We start from the raw sequence: 14513 nt of genomic DNA, 5'->3' as shown, positions 1-14513 counted from the left end.
CCGCAAGTGCACTCCAGTATGGAGCCTTCTTTGTTTTGGTTTTTGTCTCCAAGTTCAAAAACTCTTCTGATTCATACTTTGAAGGCATAATTTGGGGTATGTCTTCTATTTCAATGCACAGCTTTCGAGGAATAGGATGGATTCTTAGGCAGGCATATCTTATACCAGCCCAAACTATTTGGCTTATAATCAGAAGGCACAAGGTTTGTGAGAAGTAGTAAGAATGGGCAGTTTGCTTTGGACGCCATAGTGTTGTGAGTTCCCACCAACTCCTGGAAACTTAAGCACAACACTAGATAAAGCCGATCGTGTGCCTTCTTCATTGTTGTTGGGATGTTTGGGCCAACTGTTGTGACCACAGTGGTCTTTCTGTGCCTTTGACCTAAGGAGCTCACCGTTCAATATCCTATCAGACAATATCTTATTGTGATACGTGGAGTCTTCGTTGACGAATTTTCAGAAGTAGATCCCTAGGCATTCTTTGTAGTCTATACTAGCCCAGGAGCTCTACTGCAACCTGTCCACCATGAGTGACCCTACACTACAGTGACACACAAGCCACCACAATATCACTGGTGTGTAAGCTGTGGTGAAATTGTTAATGTTTCTTCCTTGGAGAAGGTTCTGCTTCTCTTTTTGCCTGGCCTTAGAAAACTTAGGGTATTTAGTGACTTCCTAGTGTTTGCTTTGGTTTTAAATGAACCCCTCAGCAGATTCTCTCCCTAAATCCTAACAGTTACCTGTTTTTATCAAAGGAAGAGCACAAGCTCACTCAGAAGCACACCCAGCTCCAGTCTCACCTTCCCAATTCTGATACAAATGTCTCTGAGTGCTATTTTAGGTTTAAGCATTTCTCTCAATTCCACTTCCCTAGGGAAGACCAAAATGTGTCCACCACTGGTTCTGCCTCTTTTCAATCCTGCTGCTAATAGGGTTCTTCCCACCTCTGTGCCTCTCATGTGGCTCATTACGCTCTTCCTTTAAGCTGCCTCTGTTTTATTTTCATTTTCGCTTAAATCCATTACATTAACTACTGTACACATTATTATCCCTGAAACAACTTCACTCAATTCGTTTTAGTGAGCCAGGTCAGGGCCCACTGAGATGGAAGCCTGGCCTTTGAATTGGCTCTAAACCCAAACAGTCAAACGGCTGCCTTCTTCCCAAATCCACATTGCTCCCCGAGGGATGAAGTTTTACGTCAGTTGAAGAATGTATTAATTAAGGCAAATGAAAATGTCCTCATTTGTTGTAATGAATTTAGTTCTTACAGGCCATTTTCTTTGGGATCGCTAGCCTGGATGATGTGCTGAAAAGAATTACAAGGAAAAAAGACATTCCGTTCCTAACTGCCTTCAGAGACCTGCTTTTCATCACATTGGCTTTTCCTCTGTCCACAGTAAGTTACAGATATGTGTATGAAATATAAGCTCCAGGGGTGTTTGGAAGTTACTTTGCCTGGGCGGTAAAACTATGCCTATTACTGTAAACCAAAGCTATTGTTTTTTGGTTAGTTTATTTTTTTTCAGTTTTTTAAATAATATTTTTATTTTATTCCAGTTTACTTACAAAGTTCATATACTTTATTTTTCACACCAGATATTTCCCCTTTCCTTTTGATTTTGTAAATGACTACCTAACATAGGAGGGACTAGAGAGCATTATGTGAAGTGAACTAACTCTGTCCTATAAGGACAAATACTGTATAAGACCATTATTATAGAACATGTATGAGGGTCCAAGGCAGGGAAGGGAGCAGAAGGCTGAGGATGGGGGCATGAGGCTTGATCACAAAGCCATTGTTTCTAAGTGTATGTGTGGTCTTGTGCCTATACCCACAGGAAATGAGCACATAAATGACTGGCTCTATTATTATTCATTTAGGGAGTGCTGGTGGCTTGGTACTAAGTGGTTGCACTGCAAACCCAAAGGCATGTGGTTGGAATCCACCAGCTGCTCTTCAGGAGAAAGATGGGCTGTTTCCTTCTGTGCAATTCGCTTCCTCTCAAAACCTGCTATAGAGTCAGCTCTGAGTAAATTTCAACATAAAGGTACTTGGAGTGACACTAGAGGCATAGTTCATAGCAAGTTGTGCTGCTAACCTAAAGGTCACACTTCTCTGGTGGTTCGAAACCACCAACTGTTTATCAGCAGAAAGATGGACAATATCTTCCCATGAGATTTACAACCTTGGAAACCCAATAGAGGTGCAGCTTTGAGTCAGTTCTGACTCAACAATGAGGTGTTATAGTTAGCTTTAGTATCTTTGTCACCACTTAATACAAGATCCTTACTGTTTTCTAAAGCAGAAGTTGGAAGGGCCTATAGCAAAACAGAACTTAGCAAACTTTGGTTCCTCGCAGGGATGGGATTTGAGAGTACTGGGGTAGGAGATGATTAGTTTTCCCTTTGGTATATTGTGCTTCACTTGTTGTAATAAGCATGTGCTATTTCTGCAATGGAAAGAAAAGAAAAATTACTTTAAAGAAGATAGAATGAGGACTTCCAGTGTCGGTACACATAGTAACAATAAAACTTCAGGTCAAGGGCAGATGGACAGGATGCCTCCAGTAGCTGGTACGGTGGGCATAGCGGGTGCTTGGTTCATTTTGTTGAATCATCAGGAAGAACATCAGGACAAGAATCATCAGGACATCAGAAAAAAGCAAGGTGAACGCAAGGGGAAGTGAGTGGGTCTGTTACTGCTTTCCATATTTCTATGACTCGCCCATGTTTCCATTCATAACCCAGAATGGAAACAGACCAAGCTGAGGCATACCGGTTGCCTAGCAGGGCCTATAATTGGAAAGAACTACCTTCTCCCACCTGTCATTGTCATACCTCCTACAGAACTAAGACTTCGAACTTAAATATGAAATGAAACCATCCAAACACTAATGAGCAGGAAGGCAGCAGAACATTCCAGCTTTCTCTCACAGGACACCCTCTAACCTCAAAAACCCCTGCAGACTGAGTCTTTATTAACAAAGGAGGCTGTTAACTTTTTTTAAAACTCAGAAGTGGAGCTTTAAGAATTTAAGAAGACAGCAAGACCAGAAGATTACATTTTCCTCTATCTCTGCATTGACTTTGTAACTTAAAGGACAGATGGCTTTGACAAGACAGCCAAGGCTACAAGAGGATCAAACCAAAGTTCTGAGCAGTGGGGCTCATCAGCTCTTAGTTAACGGTTGCTGTTAGGTGCCAGGTGGCTTTCCAAAGCTGTAAATCACACAGGAGGAGAATGTCCATCTTTTCCCCACACAGAGAAGCTGGTGGATTCGAACCATGCATCTTTGGGCTGACAGCACAGCTCTTTAACACTATGCCACCAGAGAAATGGGTGTGAAGTATATATAAAAATATATTTTAAAACTTGTAGCTACTTTTTCTTTTTTTTACTTTACTATGAATCTTTAGCTATTTTAGAAAGCTCTGACAGACACCAAGCTTAACACACTATTTTTGTGTTTTGTTTTCCAGTTGGTCTTCGGGTTTTTCTGGACAATCTATCTGTATGACCGAGAACTCATTTACCCAAAGGCTGTAGATGACATCTTTCCAGAATGGTTGAATCATGCAATGGTGAGTGATGAACAAGGGTGGTGAGCATGGAAACCACAACTCTGTACCGAAAACGGAAGGCGCCCCAGAGATGTTGTCAAACTTCTCTCCAACGTCCGTCTCCATTTCCCTGCTTTGTTCCTCCACCCTGTCTCTGTTGAAAGAACACATAGGTGGTTCTACACGAACAAACGCAGCTTCTAAAATCTTGGAGAGGTCACTGAGGAATGTCCAGATAACTCTGCCAAGTAACTTGTGAAATCATTGAAAAGACACTTGCCTCCAAGGTCTTGTTGAACAGTACAATGAGCACAATATGTAACTCTGAGCAGATACAAGTGACTTGTCCTGTCCATTTACTACAAAGTGAAACAAACAAACAAACAAACAAACAAACAAACAGGCACAACCAAACTTTAACCAGTTAAGGAGTTTGAGTTTGCAGCCGTATTTAGCAACACAGCTATTCGTAGTCCCTTTCTACACACTGTTAATAAAGCTTCAAGACTACAAAGTGTCCATACCAAAAAGCACAGTGTCAAAATCAGGCTTTAAAAATATTTTTGCATGTTGTCTATTTGCAATGAATAGCAAATGAAAACATTTTGAAAAAGAAAAGCCATACCACTATAAAGGCAGATACTTCTCAGGAGCAGCAGTTTTGAAAGAGGGGGGGAAAATAGCAAACAATATGTAATAAATGTCCCAGCCCAGAATTAGGCATAATAGAACGAGCTTTAAAAACGAGCAAAAGTGCCATTTATATCCAAAGACAACCTCACTCATTAGTGGCAACTTCTTAGCTAACATCCCATCAGCATAATATGTTGCAAGTGGAACTATGACTTCGATGCTTCCAGGACTATATTTCTACTTTTTTTTTTTTACTCATATATCTATGCCATTTTTAATTGTGATCTTTTTTGAATTTTTATTTTTATTTTATACTGGCTTATTGACATAGTTTGTATACTTTATACATTTTTTTTTACACTGGATCGTTCCCATTTCCTTCATCCAACCTTTTCTCCACCTATCAGATTGTGTGACCCTATGATGAATGCCTCCCTCACCCATCCTCACCCTTCTACTTCCATCCTCACTTGGATCCTCAAACTCATTCTACAATAATGGTTTTATACAATATTTGTCCTTATGGAACTGAGTTAGTTCACCTAGCATAATATTCTCAAGTACCTCCCAAGTTAGGTAATAATTTACAAAATCTTTGCTCCTGCATGCTGCATATGAATGTACTATAATTTCTCAATCCATTCTATTGTGGCTAGACATTTGGACTGTTTTCAGGTTCTTGCAATGGTGAATAATGCTGCTATGAACATTGATGTACAAGTCTCTGTGCCTCAGTTCTCATTTTCTCAGGATATATTCTGAGCAGTGGAATAGCAGGGTCGTATGGAATTTCCATGTTCAGCTTTTTGAGGCAGTGCTAACTTCCTTCCAGAGTCTTTGTACCATTTTACAATCCCACCAACAATGTATAAGAGTTCATATCTCACTACATTGTCTCCAACATTTATTACTTGCTGTCCTGTTAAATTTTGCCACTGCTACTGGAGTGGAATGTAAGGGTCTCATATAAAAAGTTTAAAGAATCCTACAGGGCCTCCACAAGAAAAAGACTGAAAACATAATTAGAAAATGGGCAAAAGATATGGAAAAGCTTTTTACAGAAGAAGATACTTAGATGGCTAACAGACAGATGAAGAAATGTTCCAAATCACTGGCAATAAGAGAAATGCAAATCAAAACTACAATGAGATAGCATCTCACTCCAATAGTGATGGCAAACTTTAACTGTGATTTGCTTGTGCATTTCCAGAAAAAAATGTTTTCCATTCAACAGGGAACAATACATTTTTATGTGTGTGTGCCATTGATTGCTGTATATTTGTGTTTTGAAAGGGTGAATGGTAGACAGAACTGGTTCTGACCCCTTAAGTTCATTAGGACTTGATTATTAGTAATAGTGACACTTGGACATGGACAAGCAGGACTTGAACACAGCTGTCCAGGATTCTGATGATCAACAGATTCTGAGTCATTGAAGGTACATGGACCAAGTAGGAGCTAGGACTTCACCTTCTCAACATGTATACTTCCACATGACTCAGGGGCTTATGATGGACTCTCAAGTCTATGAAGCAATGATACTCTGAAAAATAGTGGGAGGCCAATCACAAGGAAACCAAATATTATGGCTCATCAAGTCCACCAGTGTTCTTAAACCTTGCACTTACCAATTGGCTTAACATGTAAGTATGATTACCAGTTTGGAAAATTGATCTAATCCCTAACTCAATTCTAATCTGTTAGGGTCATAAACTATGGCATAAAACTCCCACCTCTCTGGAATTTCTCTCCTCAGATAACCCCATCATCTAGCCAATTTCTCATTAACATTAATCTGAGACACCCAGATAGGACTACTTCTGATTTTTATGTTATATTGTGTGCTTGTTTCTTGGCACCAGCAGTAAGGAAATCAAAGGACAAATTGCATCAGGAAAATCTCCTGTCAGGGTCCTCTCCATTATCCTGAGAAGGATTGATGTCACTCTAGTGACTAAGGTGCACCTGGTTCAAGTCATGGTCTTTGCAATTACATGCAAACCAATAACCTGACTCATAGTTGACCCTCCAGCAAGTTTTCAGAGGTTGTAAATATCTCAGGAGGCGATTATCTGTCTTTCTCCCATGGAACAGCTGGTAGATTTGAACCTCTTGCCTTTTGTGGGCTGACAACTCCTTTCTCACTGGGCCAGCACTTTAGATTATGTAAAGCATATTTCCCAGGTTTGAACTGATGTAATTTAGACAATATTCTTTGGATAGTTACTATAATCTAGATTTTCATAAGCAGAAAAACCAAAACAAAAACCTGAAAGAGGTCAAGTGATTTCTTTGAGGCACAAAATTCATCCTGGTGGTGCAGTAGTTAAGCGTAAGGACTGCTAACTGAGAGGTCAGTGGTTCAAATTCACTGGTCTGTAAGGACAAATGACCTTGTGACCTAATCCCTTAAACTTGATGTCTCAGAATTCTGGGGCTAGATCTACTCTGTCCGCAGGCTCGCCAGGCTCCAGAACTGATGACAGACAGCCAAGCTCTGAAGGGGTTCAGCTAGGATTGAAATCCAAGGCAATGGACTCCTGGTTGCCTTTTGAGAGTCAGTCCAGAGCTTGTGGCTCAATCTGATTTCATAACTAATTAAGCAAATTAAAAAAGTGTCACATTGCTCTATAAACACCAGGAAGTAAGGACTCTGGCCTTAGGAATCCCTATCTGTATGGTAATCACCCAAAAGTCAACTTCAGAACGTGGACTGATTTGAAACAAGTAGCTGAGCTGAATGTTGCAGCACAAAAAGGCAGAGTTCTGAGAGTGTGCTTTACCTGGGACAAGACACACACATTCAAAACTCCTTCAAGGCTTTTGTGAAGCTCATTGGGTCGCTTTCTTATGGCTAAGCTTCTCCTCTGCTTGGATCTCCATTTTGACTTTGCAGTGGGGTTGGATTTCCTCCACACAGACATGATGGCAGCACACTGCATTTGTGACCTTGTTAAATAGCCATATGGATTTGTAAATAGACTTTTGGAGGCAGAAAGATGCTTCATGTGTATAGTATCCATGAGTAAATTAGCAAGGCAGATTCTGTACACTAGAGATCCTTGAGTATGCTTGCACTGGCATTACTGGGGAGATTCTGTGGCCCATGTTGTCTATTCTTGTCAGTGAAGTGAGCTGAATCTGTGAGAGAGAAGAGACTAATGCCAGAGGAAATAGGGTGGCAGAGGAAAGAGAGACAGACAAAAAGGGGGAAGCATTCTTTGGTTCAGACAGACTCCTCTGTGCTTTATTTAATTGCAGAAATTACTGACAGAATCATCTCTAGAAAAACTGGCATCCGCGAAACCAGCACTGAGTAACCCTGATGTGATCTTTCTGTCATTCTGTCCCTCCTTTCGCTGTCTGCTGCAAGCCCCAGAGTGCTCTTGACTGCACCTTGTCCCTCCCTGCCCCCAGTACTGTATCTTACTCTGGACATTCTTTGTCCTCTCTGTTAACTCGTCCTACTCTATTTGTGGTGGCTATTGGCTCTGGTGGCTTGTGGTAAGGAGCTGTGCTGCCAACCCAGTGGAAAGCAGTTTGAATCCACTAGCTGCTCCACAGGAGAAAAATGCACAATCTCCTCCAGTTTATAGTTTCTGAAAGCCCATTGGAGGGTAAGCTCTGAGTTGGTTCTGACTCGTGGCACATAACAACAATTCTATTGCCTCAGGAGTGTACACCATGTGAAATCATGCTGCTAATCTAAGGCCATGCCTCTCTGATGGTTCAAATCCCCCAATGGCTTCCAGAGAGAAAGATGGTCAATCTCATCTCATGCAGTTTACAGCTTTAGAAATCCAGTGGAAGATTAGCTGTGAGTTGGTTCTAATATCAGCACTCTGAGTGAATGTAATTAAATATATTGCCTCAAAGAATGAGAACTGCTTTAAGAACGAAAAAGATTTTCTTAAGATTAAATCATTCACACAGAACACCTTTTTTTCACTTTTCTTGTAAGATATACATAAAATTTTCCAATTAAATCGTTCCATTTGTATGGAACCAGGAGGCAGTCATCAGAACACAGCAAAGAGACACTGCATGGTTCAAAATCAGGAAGGGTGTCCTATCTCTATACCTTTTCAATTTACATGCAGAACCAATCTATGAGAAGTAATGTGGCATCAGAATTGGAGAAAGACTTAACAACAACCTGCAATATGCAGATGACACAACCCTGCTTGCTGAAACTGAGAAGGCCTGGAGCACATGCTGCAGAAAGTCCAGGACTGCAGCCTCCATTATGGACTGAACCTCAACAACAACAAAAAAACAGATATTCTCAAAATTGGGCCAATTGGTAGCATTATGATAGAAACAGTGTAGAGATTGAGATTATTAACAGCTTTAGTTTGCTTGACTCCACAATCAATACTCTTGATACCAACAGCCAGGAAATCAAAAGACAAATTGTACTGGGAAAGTCAGCTATTAGGGACCTCTTCAGAATACTGAAGAACAATGACATCAGTCTGGAGACTAAGGAGCATCTGATCTAGGCCATAGTCTTCACAATTACTTGCTATGTGTAAGAAAGCTGGACAGTGACAAGGGATGATAGAAAGAGACTAGATGTCTTTGAGCTGTGGTGTTGGAGAAGAGTATTGAATATACCATAGACTTAAAAGAGAACAAACAGGTTCGTCTTGAAGAGGATGAAACCAGGCTGCTCCTTGGAGGCAAGGATTCTTAGGCTTCGTCTGACATACTTTGGTCATGTTGCAAGGAAGGACCAGTCCTTGGAGAGGGACATCATCCTTGGAAGGGTGGATGGACAGGTGCAAGAGAGGTAGACCTTCGAGAAAATGGATTGATTCAGTGACTGGGGTAATGAGGGTAGGCGTGACAGAGATACTGAGATAGACACAGGACAGAGCAGGTTTTAGGGTTATTGTGCATAGTGTTGCTATTAGTTGCAAGCATCTCAGCACATAACAGTAACAATAGTACTCCCTTGCTCTGTTCAGACAATAGCTCCTTGTTCTAGGTATAGGTTTCCCATGAGTGCAATCAAGTGTCATGGGATTCCCATTCTAAAATGTTAGCTACAGTTTGTTGTGATCCACACAGTCAAATGCCTTTGCATAGCCAATAAAACACAAATAAACTTCCTTCTGATACTCTCTGCTTTCAGCCAAGATCTACCTGACATCAACAATGATGTCCCTAATGCCACAGCACCTAAACCTTGCTTATATTTTTGACAGTTCTCTGTTGATGTACTCTTCCAGTCATATTTAGGGTTTTTTAAAAAATAATCTTCTATTAGATCAGCTTTTTTTTTTGGTAATGAGAATAAATATGGCTCTCTTATAGTCAGATGGCCATGCAGCTGTCCTCCAGATTTCTTGGTACAACCTAGTGTACATATCCAGGGCTGCATCTGTTTGCTGAAATATGTCAATTGGTATTCCATAAATTCCTATGGACTTATTTTCTTATAATTACTTTAGAACAACTTGAAATTCTTTATTACCATTGGTTCTTGATATTATGCTGCTTCCTAAAATGGTTCTGTGTTAGTCAATCCTTTTTTAATACAATGACTCTGTATCCCTTCTATTTTCTTTGATGATTACTGGATCACTGAAAATTTTGCCCATACCATCTTTTAGTATTACAACTTGAGGTATGAATCTGTTTCTCAGTTTGAGAAATGCAGAACTAGTTCTTAATTTCTTTATTTTCTGGCTCCATTTCTTTGTATATTTTGTTATAACACATTGCTTTGTCTTCGTGTGCAGCCCTTTGAAATCTTCTGTTTAATTCTTTAACTTCCTCATTTCTTCGTTTTGGCTTCTCAGCATTATAGTGCAATATTCAGCATCTCTTCTGACATTTGTTTTTGTCTCTTCTTCTTCCTCTCTCTTTGTAATGACCTTTGCTTTCTTCACTAATGATATTTCATATAGGTAGAATTGTAAACTTTCTGTCATTTTTCACTTAGTATAATATTGTCAAGGTAGATCCATCTCGTGTTGTGGGATATAGTAGGACTTCATCTTATTTGTATCTCAATAATAGTGTATGCACAGGATATTTTTTTAACCTATTTACCTGTGAATATCTTCTTGTTTTCAGTTTTGTGGCAGGAGACTGCTAGATAGTATTATAATTCTGCTTAAAATTTTGAAGAACTAGCAAACTTACATTCCTGCCAGCAGCACACAAAGGCTCATAGTTCTCCACATCCTCTCTGTGTATTCACTTGACCTGAAATACTCAATATCCTCATTGCTGTCAAGTTGAAATATATTCTTGGTTTACCCTCTCTTGGGTTTCCAAGATTGTAAATTTCATGGGAGATTGTCTATTCTTCTCCAAAAGAGCTAATGTTTTTGGATCAGCAGAAAGGTCTTTGAGTCAACAGTGAAACTCCTTTCAGGCTATGCCACCAAGTGTGTGTCTACCAGTAAGAACCACGTGGAAGTAGCTGCTACTTGGTCAGTTTAGGAACACTTTTCACATTTTACCAGTGCCCGTCAGTGACAACCCAGAGATGCTAATAAAACACTGAAATATTGCCACTGTGCTGCCTGAGAAGTGGTCAAGGCACTTAGTGGGACCTTTAGGATCATCACCTGTACCTGGGGGGCTGGCCCCGCTTTCAAAGGGAGCTCAATCTCCACACAACTCTTTATCCCTTTCCAAGCCCAAATATTATCTCCATGCAAAAACCATCATCATGCTTTCCTGAAAAACTCTCTCCTTTTACAGCCTTAATGCTTACTCTTCTAGTCTAAACTTTGTTATCTCTTCTAGATTGACATTGTGATGTTCCCTTAGCTTTTATAAACTATATTTGTCAAATTAAGAAACACAACTCTCTCTCCTTTGGACAGGGTTTGTGCCATCATGACCAATCCCAAGTCCTTGGACTCCTCCCAGACCCACCCTTACGCTCATTTGAAACTTGTCACTGCCAGTAAGACCATTTTGATATGCCATTGCTTCCCTACCATTGCTGTTATTAAGATCTGTGCTAAGATAGAGGCATTAACCTCAGACAGGCTGTCTTGGATGGTAACCAAAGAGCGCTTTTTGTACTGGTGTTGGTTTTAAAGTAGATCAACCTGTTTTACCACTAAGCAGTTCTCCAGTCTTTGTGAAAGAAGGAAAAGAACAGCAAGGTATTCCTCCAGGGTGTGCTAGGAAATCAATAACAATCCCACTGGTCTTCTCTAAAAGACTGAAGCAGTCAGATATTTACATAGTAGTAGAAAGAAATCTGAGTAACAGGAAACTAGCAGATCTTGATTGAAATAGAGGAGTTTGTTTCTCTCAGGCTCAGGCTGCCCTGAAGAGAGATGAAGTGAATGGGAGAGCACCTTCTCAGTGCCTCCTTTATTATCTACTCTGAAAATACACATGCTCATTGAGAAGGAACCCAGGCCATGTAATGTGTAATTTATCAGGCTTCAAACCAAAAGGTCAGCAGTTTGATTCCACCAGCTGCTTCATGGGAAAAAGAAAGGCCATCTCCTGGCATGAAGATTTTACAACCACAGGGACCTGATGGTAGGTTGCTCTGAGTTGGAACTGACTTGACAGCAGCAGGGTTTTTTTTTTGGGAGGGGGGGGAGAGGGAGGGAGGGAGAGAGAACAAGAGAGAAAGTACTGTAGAATCTATTAAAGATTTCAAACATAAAAGTTATCCTGTAAAACTTAAGCATTCCCAGAAAGATCCATCACTGTACTTTCATCATTGACAGTTTTAGATTTAGGAATCTCTGATGGCTTAGTGGTAAGAAATTGTACAGCCAACCCAAAGGTATGCTGTTCAAATCCACCAGCCAATCCACAGGAGGATAATGGGCAATCTCCTCCTATGCAATATACTGCCACTGAAAACCTGCTGGAGGGTCAGCTATGAGTGAATTCCTACTCAAAAGTACACAAGAACTTTAGAACTTAAATAGGCTTCACTGATATTAATGGTGGTGTTGTTATTAATGATGATAGTCACAGATAATAATGTTGATGTTAACCTATTCTGTTCCATCCTCATAATCTCTAAAACTCTTCTGCCCATTCTTAACAATCACCATGTCAACCCATCTTGTCAAGGGTCTTCCTCTCTTATGCGGACCCCTCAGCCTTTCCAAGCATGATACCCCTTTCAAATACAGACCTCACCTAACAACATACCCAAAGTAATTGAAATGAAAACTTTCCACCCTTGCCTGCAAGAAACACCCTGGTTTCACTTCCTCCAAGACAGAACTGTTTGTTCTTTTGGTAGTACGTGGGGTTTTCAATATTCTTTTCTAACACTACAATTCAACTTCTGTCATCCTCAGTCCTTTTCTAACTTTCAGATGCATAGCAAGTAGTTGTGAAGACCATGGCTTGAATCAAGTGCACCTTGGTCTTTAAGTCAGTATCACTGCCCTTTAGTAGTCTGGAGAGCTCCCTCACAGCAGATTTTTCCAGGATTAGTCATCTTTTGATATTAATGGGAGTTTCAAAACAATCCTCCGTGAAGAGGCAAGCCTCACTTTGACCCTTCAGATGGGAATAGGTACTGAATATGGCTGTTTAGTGCATAATGTGTCAGGCTGCCAACGGTGAAACAGGGGACTCGAACCTACCCAGTGCTCCTCAGGAGAAATGCAGTCTTTTCTCATAAAGATTTCTAGCTGGGGAATGCCGAAAGAGGCTTGCTATGAGTTGGGGTAAACATGAAGGCACTGAGTTTCAGGTTTTTGTATCTAACAGAGACACTGATGGTTCAGTGCTATGCATTGCTTTCCATGTGGGAAACCTAGGTTTGATTGCTACCCAGTGAATTCCATGAGCCTCTTCCACACATCTATCCAGAGAGGCTTGCATGCTGCTATGATTCTGAATGGATTTCAATGAGCTTCTAGGCTAAGACAAAGCAGAAAGGATGCTTAGATGTCTACTTCCAAAAACCAGCCATTGAAAGCAGCATGATAACATTGGTCCAGTGTGCATCTGATGACGTGGAAGGTCCAAGACCAGGCAGGAGTTCCTTTTGTTGTGCGTGAAGTCACCGTGGGTTGGGGCCACATCGTGACACTGAACACTAACAATGTATACAACTCTGTGATCAAAACTTGGCCACGGTATTGATTTCTAGCATCCTGGCATCTTGTTGATATTAGTATATGCACACAAAATTAAAATATATTAGCAATTAAAACACTCAACACGAGATACTCATAGAGGGAACCACATGGATAGGAGCACTCTTTGCTCTTCACACTGAGTCCAAGTGGGATGAACACCTGAACCCTGACTGAACTCAGACCCCATCAGTCCTTTCCTGGGGATGCTGAGGGAGCAAGACAGCAAGGGAGTGGCACTCCAGGTTTCCTAGGTTCTTTCTCAGTCAGAGCATTCAAGATGTAATCAATCGGTAGAATTCAGACTCATTCTCACTTTCTCTTCCATGTGAAACGTTGGCATTATGGGAAATTGTTTGGCTTGCTGTGTAGAGTCAAGTTCTGATGAGTGACAAGGTCAACTCTGGGCATGCCAGGACTAAAGACCAGCCTTTTCCACTAGCATTCTAAGCTCCATCCACATCCCATGCTGTCACTCAGTCCTCATTTGGGCAAAGGAGACCCACAGTCCAGGAAAACAAATAGTCATATGGTTATTTCATTGGCCTTCAGCATTTCAAACATAGATCCCTTTATGAATCTGATTAAAATCTGTCATCTAAGGAAAAGAAAATGCCTCTAAAATTGAGTATATTTTATTGCTGAGATTATAAACAATGAAATACAAACCAGTTCTTCAGTTGACAATTTAGCAAGTGTTAACATTCTTCCAGAGGTGCACCCATTGCCATCCTTGTTTTCTGAGTGGTTCCTCCCTCATTAGGATACATTTACTGCTCACTAAAGTTCCTATCCAGGGAGCTTTGGTGCCTTAGTGATGAGGAGTTCAAAGCCAACCCACAGGCCCCCTCCCAAGTGCTTTACTGCCTCTGAAAACCTGCTGGAGGGTCTGCTATGAATCAGCTCTGTCCTGATGGTACATAACACCATCACCACCAAGGTCGCTATGTAGTCTTTCCAGCTACTGTTGTCAGTTTGATCCCATATAAATAAGTATTAAAAGAGTATAATGCTACTCAAGGTAGACTTTTTGGCTAGTTAAACTAAACTGTAATTCAGTTTTAAGCTGTCTTTGTGAGATAGTTTTGGCATAAAGATTAAATCTCAGAACAATAGTTCAGATAGTCATCCACCTTTGATGGCTCTGTAAGCTTTGAGAGCACAGTAAATAACACACACACACATTCTCTCTCTCTCTCTCTCTCTCTCTCTCTCTCTCTCTCT

At 40.7% G+C, this 14513-nt stretch overlaps 1 protein-coding gene across 1 annotated transcript in view; it reads left to right on the top strand.

Moving 5' to 3' along the window:
• Positions 1–14513, top strand: part of ADTRP (androgen-dependent TFPI-regulating protein) — a 105073-nt gene that overhangs the window by 31511 nt on the left and 59049 nt on the right. The window contains exons 2-3 of the mRNA XM_006891631.1: positions 1265–1399; positions 3484–3585. Coding sequence (XP_006891693.1) covers positions 1265–1399; positions 3484–3585 — 237 coding nt within the window. The remainder of the gene's footprint in view (positions 1–1264; positions 1400–3483; positions 3586–14513) is intronic.

The sequence above is a fragment of the Elephantulus edwardii genome, unplaced genomic scaffold (assembly GCF_000299155.1).
Source record: "Elephantulus edwardii isolate Elephantulus edwardi_28Jun2011 unplaced genomic scaffold, EleEdw1.0 scaffold00101, whole genome shotgun sequence".
Lineage (NCBI taxonomy): Eukaryota > Metazoa > Chordata > Mammalia > Macroscelidea > Macroscelididae > Elephantulus > Elephantulus edwardii.
Note: the sequence above shows the minus strand (reverse complement) of the source record. Positions and strands in the feature narration are given on the sequence as shown.